At 48.2% G+C, this 12,140-nt stretch overlaps 1 protein-coding gene across 5 annotated transcripts in view; it reads right to left on the minus strand.

Moving 5' to 3' along the window:
* The window catches only part of CCM2 (CCM2 scaffold protein), a 60,261-nt gene that overhangs the window by 23,431 nt on the left and 24,690 nt on the right, over positions 1–12,140 (minus strand). For 3 of the 5 annotated variants that reach the window (XM_082400237.1, XM_082400236.1, XM_082400238.1), the window contains one exon: positions 11,114–11,287. The exons of the other annotated variants lie outside the window; for them this stretch is intronic. In XM_082400237.1, coding sequence (XP_082256363.1) covers positions 11,114–11,287 — 174 coding nt within the window. The remainder of the gene's footprint in view (positions 1–11,113; positions 11,288–12,140) is intronic. 5 annotated transcript variants of the gene reach the window in all.

Below are 12,140 nucleotides of genomic sequence, written 5' to 3' on the forward strand. Positions count from 1 at the left end.
AACAGAAAATAATGTGTTGGTGACGACACGGAGAAACTGGAACCCTTGTGCACTGCTGGTGGGACTGTAAAATGGTACAGCCACTATGGAAAACAGTATGGTCATTCCTTAAGAAATAAAACATAGAATTAGCATATGATCCAGCAATTCCACTTCTGGATATCTATGTAAAAGAACTGCAAGCAGACAATAAAACTCTTAGAAGAAAACATAGGACAAAAGCTTCATGATATTGGATTTGGCAATGATTTCTTGGATATGACACCAAAGGCACAGGCGACAAAGGCAAAAAAACAGACAAACTGGAGTTCAACAAGATTTTTAAATTTTGTATATTAAGAGACACTGTCCACAGAGTAAAAGAGCAACCCACGGAATGGGAGAAAATATTTGCAAATTATATATCTGACAAGGGATTAATATCTAGAATATACTGAGAACTCGTAAAACTCAACAAAAAACACCTGATGCCAAAATGGGCAAAAGATTTGAATAGACTTTCCTCCAAAGAAGATACACAAATGTCCAATAAGACCATGAAAGGATGCTTGAGATCACTAATCATTAGAGAAATACAATCAAAACTACCATGAGATACCACCTCAAACTCATTAGGATGGCTAGTGAAAAACAAAACACAAACAAAAACAGAAAACGAGTGCTAGCGAGGATGTAGAGACACTGGAACGCCTGTGCACTGCTGGTGGGAATATAAAATGGTGCAGCTGCTGTGGAAAACAGTATGGAGGTTCCTGAAAAAATTAAAAATAGAATTACCATATGACCCAGCAATTCCACTTCTGGGTATAGATAAACCCAAAAGAATTAAAAGCAGGGTCTCAAAGAGATTTTTGTATACGCATGTTCATAGCAGCATCGTTCACAATAACAACATGGAAGCAACCCAAGTGTCCACTGATGGATGAACGGATAAGTGAGATGTGGTGTATCCATACAATAGTATATTGTTCAGCCTTAAAAAGGAAGGAAATTCTGCAGTACATTACAACACGGGTAAAACTTGAGAATATTATGCTAAGTGAAATAAGCCAGTCACAAAAAGACTAACAGTGTATGATTCCACTCATATGAACTTCCTAGAGAAGTCAAATTCATAGAGACAGAACGATGGTTGCCAGGGGCTGCGGGGAGGAAAGAACGCGGAGTTTTTGTTTAATAGGTATAGTTTCAGATTTACAAGATGAAAAGAGTTAAGGTAATGGATGGTGGTGATGGCTGCACAACCACGTGAATGTATCTCATACTATTGAACTGCACCCTTAAAAATGTTTAAGATGGTACATTTTATGCTATATTTTAACACAATTTAAAAAGGAAAAAAAACTGAAAGCAGAGATCCAAACAGACATTTGTACACCCATGTTCATAACAGCATTATTCACAATAGTCAAAAGTTGGAAACAACCCAATGCCCACTGATAAATGAATGGATAAATAATATGTGGTGTGTGTATATATATATTGTTCTGAAAAGTTCTGAAAAGAAAAAGTTCTGGAAGTGGATGGTGGTGATGGCTGCACAACTATGTGAGTGTACTTAATACCATGAAATATACACTTAAACACAGTTAATTTTATGTTATGCATATTTCACCACAATAAAAAAATCGTATCCTAGCTTCACTCAATAATTGCATTTGCTAAAAACCTTTTGAATCATAATCAGTATTATACTGTATATTAGTTACCACTTCTAGATGTGTATCATCCCAAATTATTAATTTTGCTTAAATTCAAATAGTAGTAAAAAAAACTATTGACTACGTTGGGGTCATATAAAAGTGCCCTAGTGTTATCATGTCTGCAGGACTGTACAAGGATTGCCCGCCTCCACGTGGCCTGGGGGACACAATGTCACCACCACCCTCTCGCCTTTCTCAAAGTGCCACCACACTTCAAATTCAGGCTCACAGATCACCAAGAAGGATTCTACTTTCTTCACAGAGGTGAGTCCTCACTCATTTGAGATTTTTTTCGCTGTAAAATATGTATTAGTAAAACATGTTTTGTCAAAAAGGAAAATTGCAGCTCTCATTCCTGCTGTAACTCCAGATGGGACAAAGTGTGCCGCCTGGGCAGTTCTTACAAAAGCCTTCCCCACCGTCCTGGGCGGTCCCCTGCCGGTCCTGACCAATGTGCAGCGCCTCCTTCAGCGATGTCAGGGACCAGCCCACACCCGCTGTGAGATGACACGGCGCGGGCTGCTGTGCCGATTAACTGATCATAGCACATTCAGGACACAGCTGCAGAGGGATGAACGTGATGGAACAACACAGACCAAGGGGACATCTGACTAGCGGTCACATCAGCTCCATCAGCCCTGGCAGCAAAAGCCGGACTGTCTTGGGCACCCGCTAACCCCACTGCCGTTCCTGCCGCCCTTACAGAGACTGCAGCCAACACAGGAACGTGCTGGTGAGCTCGTCACTTCAGCTCTAAACAGCGGAAAGTATTTCCAAAAATAATTGCTGATGAGCTATAAGAGAAGTCCATTTTTATACTGAGCCGAAGTCAGCCTCCCTATAACATCCACCTATTTGACCTTGATCAACAAGTTTTCCACGGCAGAGCGTGGGCCCTGATGGAAGGGCAGGACTCTGAGATGTGGGATGGGGACACCTAGGTAGATGCACTTGGGAACCTCAATCTCATATTCTTCTCAACGCTCTAGGCCTGCAGAAGTGGCCCAACCCCACTTGTTAGAAGCCACAGGACCCCCATACACACAGACACACACACACACACACACACACACACCCCTTGCTCGAAAACGACACACGGGCCTCACTGGGATGGGCACCTTTCATGACAATGCTGTTCTCCTCAGGGTCTGCCCCCTCCACCCCTCCTGGCCATAAGACCTGTTCCTGGGATCAAATCTCAACACAGCACGACTGGGACCCGCTGGGAAGAGAGACTGAACACTGATGGAGCAGGAGGTGCCAGATGGAGGTGGATGGACCCCCAGCTGGACGAGCGCATCTACGGGGCTCTGCACTTAACCCAGGTCAGGGGCCCGGACACGGCTCTCAAGCACTGCTAGCACAGCTTAGAAGCTCGGCAAACACAAGGCCCATGTTAAACTCAGTGGAGATTGCAGAACTGCCGAGCAAACTGTGGATAAAGGTTTCAAAAGATGCAGAGAGGTGGGCCCGCTGGACGGGGTCTACCGTGTAAGAGCTGGAATCCCACGGCTGCCCCTGCTACTTGGGGGGGGCTGGGAAGACACCCCACTCTCAAGGATGAGCTGGAACAAATGGGCTGGCAGGGGTGCGGGCACCACCCAGCAGCTCTGCGGTGGCTGTTCTCAGGGGGAGAGCTAGTGGGGGAGATGCTTTAGCACTAGGCTTCCTGCAGCGAGGGGGACGACAGGGCCCTGGGAGAGCGGAAGCCAGGTGGCAGCACTCAGTCACCAGGAGCAGGGCAGGCAAGCGGGCTCACTGCAGTGGGCGGTGACTGTAAATGGTCAAATGGCTGGGTGGGGGGCTGGTATGCAGGCCCCACAGAGATGCAACTAGAGCAGAGGCGTTCCCAGGGGCAAGAGAGCTGCTGGGAGCCAACCAGGGTCCCGCCTCATGTACACAAACAAGGACACCACCACTGAGTGTGCTGCTCCAACGCAAAGTGGCCGTCTCTGACCCGGTTTCCAGTCCCAGGAAGTGCCTGAGGGAAAGGCCAAGCCCCAGGAGAACGAATCTGTAACACCGACACAAGTGTGCGCTGCAGCAACGCCCCCGGTTCCCTCCGAAGGGACTCACAGTCACTCGCTTGAGTTACAGTACACGGGGGAAGGAAACTGTTCAAGGCTTGGAAGAGAGGGTCTGAGACAATGCTGAAACTCAGGGGCCCAGACCACCGGCAAGGTCCTCTACAGGGTCGGGGCGCACCCAGGAGGGGACACCTGAAAGGATGCCACATCTCTTCAGAATGCAGGGCACATCTGGAACCAGCAGTCATTACACCACGCCTGGTCCCCAGTGGTCAGAACGCATGGGTCTGGGGTCCAAGGTACGGCCGCAGGAGTGGCTCTGATCACCATCAATCCAAGAGACCCACTTGGGGAACGTGTGCTCCCAGCCCTGAAACTTTTGGCTCCATCTGTTTTGAGAGCCTGGCTCTAGGGGTAAAATGCTTCTACCAGGGGACAAAAAAGGGATCTAAACTTAAAACCGCAGTCACCTCCTGATGCCAGCAGACAAGCAAGCAGAGAAAGGTGGTACTGTTCTGCAGGGGCAACCGGCCCGGATCGTGATGAGGAGGTGGGGAAGCTACTACATACTGGGGACAAAGAGGCACCTGTGTGGCCTTTAGGGGCCCCTTACATGCCCATAAGTGGGCAGACACACATCTTTCTCCTCTGCCCCATCCTGCTTCCTTCCCTCCCCTTCTCCTGAGAACACACCCTGAATCATCAAACACAATCTCCAGTTTCAGGCCCTGCTTCTAGAGAACCGAGACATCTCTGAACAAAGACAAGCGACAAGCAGGGAAAACCTTACAACTAACTTCACCGCGAAGGGCAAACTCACGTACCACACTGAGCGCTAGGGAAAACGTATGGGAAAACCGCCAACCACCCAACAGAAAAATGGCTGTAGAAAGACACTTAAGAGATCTGACTCGACCATATGAAAAGATACACAACCTCACTCGTAAGTACAAACTGTGATGTAACAGACTACGACCATCAGGCTGGCAAAGATCAAAAAGCCCGCATGTACACTGTGTGGCTCCTTAGAGTTTGGATAAACAGGTATTCGCCCAGACTGCCAATGGTGTACACCAGCTTAAATCCCGCGTGAGGGGCAACCTGGAAATGTCTGTCAAGATAACAAGTAACCTAGCCCTACACCCAGCAATTCTACTTCTGGAATTTATCCTAGAGGGTTAGTAAAATGTGTAACAGAGACAAATTAAATATGTATGTATAGATCACTGGTTACATAAAATATGGTAGAGCCATTATAATGGGAGGGAAATGGACGAGGCAGCTTTATGTGCCCCAACCCACCAAGATATGTCGAGATATACTGTTGCGTGTAAACAACGAGGTGCAAAGTGTGCACTAGGTAATCATTTGGGAACAAATGCACGTGTGTGCTCGGATATGGACACACCGCCCGCGCAGGGACACACGAGAAACTGATGCCAGTGGTTCTTTCCAGGGGCGGGGCGGTGGGGGGACTGGGGACCTCTCCTCACCAGGAATCTCCTTACCATCTGAATTTTGTACCATGTCCATAACCTACCTATTCAACTTTTAAAAATACAATAAATAAGAAATAACAAATCTTATCAAGAAGCATCTTGGGTTTGGTATCACACATGTGATTAATTACCCGCTGCTGCCCCCCGAATTAAAAGCCAGAGTGTCGGTTCACAGGTCCCGACCCTGCACCCCTGCACCACCCTGGGCCTCGTGGGGTCGAAACCCTGGGAAGGATGCTTCTGCTTTAAAAAAGCCGGGTGAGGATTCAATGAGAAAATGTATTTAAAATGTTAAATAGTGTTGCCGTATAGGTAAGCATTCAGAAATCAGAAGCTACTGTTAAGTGCCTCTCACCTTCACGTTAGTAATGTTCATTCTGAATGCAAAATACTTTCCATAAAGAACTACACTCGAGTATGCGGGAGGAAAAGCCTCCTCACCACTAGTGCATTGTGTTGTCGCTGTTTTTATTTTTATCAAAGTGATACATGTATGAAGTTTAAAAACGTAAATAGTCCCCAGAAGTGTATAACAAAAAACAACGATCAGGTCCCAACCCAGGCAACCCTGTAAACTGCTTCCCAGAGGCAGCAACTCCAGGGTCTTCTGGATCTAGGGCCAACTTTCTAAGTCATGGTTTTACGTTGCTACTGCCTGATTCATCAATCTAAGACATTAGCTGTTGATTTCCAGTTACAGCAGAGAAAGAGTTAACTCTCTTATATCACCACCCCCAACTTCTCCTTCCTTTTTTCTTACAATTTAGATAATTTACTACTTAATCATTACTTGGTGCTTATATCCTCCTGTTAGGTACATTCTACTTCACCACTGTGCCAAGAGGTAGTGAAATCACAATTTTGTTTATGCAGAGTCTTTAATTTTTTTTAACCTTTAATTCTAAGATAATTGTAAATGGCATGCAGTTGTAAGAAATGATACACAGAGGTCCACTGTACCCCGCACCCTGTTATACCTAAGGTAACATCTCGTGATCACCCAGCATCACAACCACGATACTGACTACAAGGTCAGGTTCCAGAACGTTCCATCACAAGGTCCCTCCCGCTTCTCTTTTACAGGCGCACCCACTTCCCACCCACCTGGTCTCCTCCTGAACCCCTAGCAAGCCCTATCTGTTCTCCATTTCAATAATTCTGTCATATCAAGAATGTTACACAAAGGGAATCATACAGTATGTAGCTTTGGGGATTGGCTTTTTTCACTCAGCATAATTCTCTGCAGATTCCTGGAGGGTGTTGAAGCAATCAGTAAATCATGCCTTTTTACAGCTGAGTACGGTTCCACAGTATGGAGGCACATCATTTGTTTCACCATCTACCCACTGAAGGACATCTGGGGTATTTCCAGTTTTTGCCCATTATGAATAAAGCTGCTTTTAATATTCATGTATAGGTTTTTGTGTCAACACAGATTTTCATTTCCCTGGGATAAATACTCAGAGTGCAACTGCCAGGTCAGACGGTGTTGCATGTTTAGTTTTTAAGAAACTGCCCACTTGTTTTCCAGAGTGGCTGCACCATTCTACATGCCCAACAGCCATGCATGAGTGACCCTCTGCATCCTCACCAGCATTTGGTGTTTTCACTACTTATTTAACTTCAGTCATTCTGGTTGGTGTGCAGTGATGTCTCCCTGTGGTTGTAATTTGCACTTCCCTAACGGCTAGCGATGTTGAACACATCTTCATGTGCTTATTCCCATCTGAATGTCTTCTTTGGTGAAATAAATGTCTCTTCATGACTTTTGCCCATGTTCTAATCAGACTGTTGGCTTTTCTACTATTGGGCTTTGACAGTTCTTTATATATTCTAGATAAAAGACCTTTGGCAGGTAGGTGGTTTGCAAATATCTTCTCCCAGTCTGTAGCTTGTGTTTTCATCCTCCTAATGGAGTCTTCTGCAGAACAAAAGTTTTTAAATTTGATGAAGTTCAGTTTACCAATCATTGCCTTTTTGATGTCAAGTCTAAGTACTCTGCTTACCCTGGGTCTTGGAGATTTTCTCTTAGGTTTTTTTTTCTAAAAGTGTTATGGTTTCACATTTTCCCTTTAATTCCATGATCCAATCTGAGTTAATTTTTGTATAAGGTGTGAGATTTAGCGTGAGGTTCATTTTTCTCTCAATGGGTGGCCAACGGCTCCAGCGCCATTTGCTAAGAAGACAGTCCTTCCACCGACTTGCTTTTTGCACCTCTGTCAAAAATCAGTTGGGTGTATTTGTTTGGGTCTGTTTCTGGGTTCACGATGTTGTTCCACTGATGACTGTGTCAGCCCCTCTACTGCTACCTCACAGTCTTCATTGCTGTAGCTCTAAAGTACATCTTGAAATCAGGCAGACTGATTCCTCTCTTTTAACTCTTCTTTTTCAAACCGTTCCAGCTATTCTACTTCTTGTGCCTTTCCATATAAATTTTAGAATACTTGTCTATATCTACAAAATATCTGGCCGGGATTTTGATAGGAATTGCATCAAACCTGTATATCAATTTGGGGAAAACTGACATGTTAACATCCATGTACGTGGTATGTCTCTCCACTTATTCAGATCTTTGATCCTTTCATCCGTGTTGTGTGGTTTTCAGCGTACAAATCCTATAGGTTTTGTTACATTTATACCTAAGCATCTGTATTCATGTCTGTAATTTATTTTTGCTTCGTACTGCCTGATTTTGGTATCAGGGAAATACTAACCTCACAAATGAGTTAAAAAGTGTTCCCTCCCCTTCTGTTTTTCTGGAAGAGACTGTGTAGAATTAGTGTTAACTCTTTAAACATATGATAGAATTTTCCAGAAACCACCTGGGCCTGGAGACTTTTTTTATGGGAGTTTTCAAATTAGATATTAAATTTCTTTAATAGTTGCAGGACTACTCAAATGATCTATTTACTGGTGACCCGTGGCAGTCTGTGCTCTTCAAGAAACTGGTCCGTTTGTTGGCTGCTGTCTGAGGATGCAGAGTCGCCTGTGGTGCTCTCATCAGCCTTTGATTCTTCAGGGTCTCTTGGCACTTGAAGGATGTCGTCACTTCCTTCTGGCCCCGTGGTTTCTGATGCGAAATCTATCATGCCGTTTTCCCTACAGGTGAAATGTTCTTTCTCACTGCTTTCAACACTCCGTCTTTGTCTTTACTTTTCGGAAGTTTCACTACGACGTGTCTTGGCGTGGACTGCTTTGGGTTTATCCTGTTTGTGGTGAGCTCAGCTTCTTGAACCTCTGAGTCTGTCTTTTACCAAATCACAGCAGTTTCAGCCATGACTCCTTTGATCAGCTTTTCAGCCCCACCCCACCCCGTCTCTTGTCCCTCCAGGACTCTGAGGACACAAATGTCAGAAATCTGCTCCAGTCCCACAGGGGGAGGGGAGCACACTCTGTTACCAGGTGGAGGGGCTGACTCCCCACTGGCCTCCGCTGCCACCTGAGTTGGGGGGGGGGGGCTCCTCTTCCCTGCTGGACACGGTGGGCGTTCTGGCCCCCCAAGTGGCCCAGTGACACGAGGGGTGGTATGTGAGTCACACTGCTGCTGTCTGAGGGCAGAATTCCAGGCTCCCCACATGGTCTCCACTGACACCGCAGTTCCACTAGGGGTTCATCAGGGATAAAGCCCCAGCTCCCGACTCAGCCTTCTCTGCGGTGGGTGCTGGCCCCTACACAGTCTTTGCTGGTAGAGGCAGCAGCGGGCCCACAGGTTTTTCAGTCACATTTGGTTGGAACTGAGCAGGTATTGTAAGACATTTTCTGTCCTGCTAAGCTATCCCTTTCCTGGTCCTTTGGCCAGAGAGAGTGAATTTTGTTGGGATTCTGTGTGCACCTGTTGGCTGTTCTGGGTTGCCAGCTTCTTCAGTTCCAAGCTTGGGATACATGAGGAAAAAGAGAACCGGGGAACTCACCAAAGGGTCGCCCCCTTGGGTCCCAAGGTCCCTGGCTGGTCTGCCGTCGCTCTACCTTTCAGAGTCTTCTTATGGTTGTTGCATATATAACATCTAGGATTTTTAGGTGTACTTAGTGAGAGGAATAGGGAAAAATACGTCGACTCCCTCTTCCTGGAAGCGGAAGTCCGCAAACTTTAAATTTTCACGGTGTAATATGGGCCCGCCCTTCCCTCCACTTGCTTTGTTTTCAACGTACAATTCTATCTTCCCAATTCTTCAGCAGCCTCTACTCCAACATATAAAACCATCCGTGGTCCCTTCTCCCAGAGCTGCTCTGGCCTGTTCCTCAGATTCCCATCTTGGGAATTCCCTCTGCTCTTTTCCGTGCTTAGAGCCCCGGTTCTGGATCTGCGTCTCCCACCTTCCTGGTGTGTCCTTGCGCTCTGAGGCAGCACATCTCCCAGGAACCTCATCAGAACGGGCTCTGAGGGCTCACGTTTTAGAAACCTGACTGTCTGGTCATCATGACCAGAAAGGGACCCCCTCAATCTGAGAATCACGTCTGTTGGTGAATTCGGCAAAATGTCCTTCCATTACTGTCTTAACAACTTCCTCCCACTCTCCACCATCTTTTCTTCTCATGAGTCAGAGATTGAACCTTCTGGATGGATCCTATAATTTTTTTCTCTCTCTCATCTTTTGTTTACTGATTTTTGATCTCCTTGTCTTTTGGTTATTCTTTCTGGGTGACTGCCTTGACTTTATCTTTTGACCCCTCTAATGAATTTTTTACAACATATAATTAAGATCCTTTAATTCCAAAAGCTCTTGTCTCCACCTGTTATCTCACAGTTAACAGTATTTCCTCTTATCTTTCCGACAACATTATGTATTTTTATTTTTCCCCCAGTTTCCGCACTGCTGCTGTTGCATTCACGTTTACGTCTTGTGTTTGTCCCGGGCTCTATCTTTAGGTTAAACGTCTTCCTCAAACGTGTACTTCTCCTTGACTGCCCACGCAAGAAGCCGTGTGCACGGGCAGAGGCGCAGACGGCCAGCTTCTCTCAGGCTGGCTGGGTGGCCACCCCAGGGTCATTCGAGGCGGCACTTCTGCAGGTTGTGTGGCTTCACAGGAAAGCACTCCTGCGAGGACCCCCTTGTGGGAGAGGCCCGGGTGCAGGCCTGTCTGGAAGCCTGAGGGAAAGGGGGTTGGCAATTCTCACCGTTCCGGACAGAGGCTTTGACTTAATCTGCTCATCTTCACACTGGGTCTCTCCCCACCCTCCTCCGGGCCAGGTGTCCCCACGTCTAAAGCCCCCCCTAGTGTCATGTCTCTACCAGGGAGACCTCCCACCTCTCCCTGTGGCAGGTGAGAGCAAACCCCTCCCCGAAGCCCACACCGTGCTCCACGCCCCCCCAGCCCCCGGGTCCAGCTGGGCAGCTCCGCGTCCTCTGAGGGACGCAGGTCCAGCTCCGTGGGCTCTGTGAACTCGTTACCCCACCTTCGTCAGCTCCCTCTGCAAGTTCACGGGCCTCTCTCATCACCGCAGTCCCCTTTGCCATTCTCTCTGACTGCGCAGTTTTATTCATTTCCTTTCATGTAGTGTTTAGGGGAAGCACTGATAATACACTAGTGTGCGTCATGTGTACCCACAAGTGGGCACGGGCTTTGACAGGATTCAGGAGTCCGTGTCCTAGGCTGTGACAATGGCACACGGAACAGCTCTTAGCCTTGACCAAGGAACCGAAACACACGGCCAGCCTTTACGAGAAAGGAGGCAGCTTGCTACTGGAGAGAAAGCTAGAAATGGGGCCGGAAGACAGAGCCCTGGGGTTTGGGCACCCGGTTATCAGACACACCACCGCAGGGGCACCACCGGGTGGGAGTCACCCGAGGTGTGAGTGGGGACGGGTCCCAGAACCGCAGCGTTTGGTGCATCAGGGGGCCTTTGCTGGCGACGGGCAGGCGGGTCCTGCGGCCGTGGACTTACCTTCACCTCCTTCTCGATATAGTCGCTCAGCAGTCTGTCGGGCTCGACGCGCTCAGGCAGGGACAGCACCACAGTGTGCAGGGGGCGCCTCTCTGTCACCTTCTCATGGGCTTTCTTATCTCTACTCTTTTCACCTTTTAGGAATACTCGTTTAAACGGCGACACAATTCCAGGCTGCAGGCAGAAACGGCAATGATTGGAGTTCATTATTCACAAAGGCTTTGCGCTGTACCCATGGCTAACAAGCGGAAGTGGCCAGAAGCACCACCACGGTCCCCGTGCAGACGGGCTGGCCACTGCCAGCCAGGGTGGGCCGGGACCAGTGCTGCCTCGGGCACCGAGGGGCTGGTCCCTCACCTGTTCATGGACACTTACAAGGTCAAGGGCCAATTCTCAAGGTGAGTAAACTCAGGAGGCGAGAAGGGGCAGGAAGGGGGAGATTCCCCCAGAAGACAAAAATGAAGCATTGCTCTGAAGTGACCTCCCGGCTCCACTGGGTCACTTCACTGCAGGGTCCTCAGAGAAGGCGGAGAGGTGTGGCCAGGGTTGTGGCATCAACAGGAAACTCAGCTCAACAGCCGCGAGGCCCGCCTCTTCCCTCTCCCGTAGGAACGCAGCACGCGCTCTGCTTTCCCCTCCCTCCGCCGGGGCCTCGGGGGCTCAGGGCGCTGACCAGCACCTGGGTGACCTCACCCCATGGTCAGTGTCTAGAGGGGCCTGGAGGCCAACCCTGCGATCAAAGTAAACCTGCAGAGGGAGAGCCAGGGACAGCGGGGAGAATAAAGTCAACCTCGCCTGCGGGCCCCAGGAAAAGGCCCAGGATTCCCTCCCTGCAGCTCTGCAAGAGCCCTCCAGGCCCTCCGCGGGCACAGATGTTCAGAGAGTCAGGCATGGGCACTGGGCACCTGCACGCAGAGGCCAAAGGTGACCGCTTCCAGTCACGCAAAGGAACGTAAAACCAGAGAATACAAGACGCCAACGTGCAGCCTCGGCAGGGAAACATCACCGAACACAGCAGCGAAACCCA

Source organism: Balaenoptera borealis, assembly GCF_965194805.1.
Source record: "Balaenoptera borealis genome assembly, chromosome: 7".
NCBI lineage: Eukaryota > Metazoa > Chordata > Mammalia > Artiodactyla > Balaenopteridae > Balaenoptera > Balaenoptera borealis.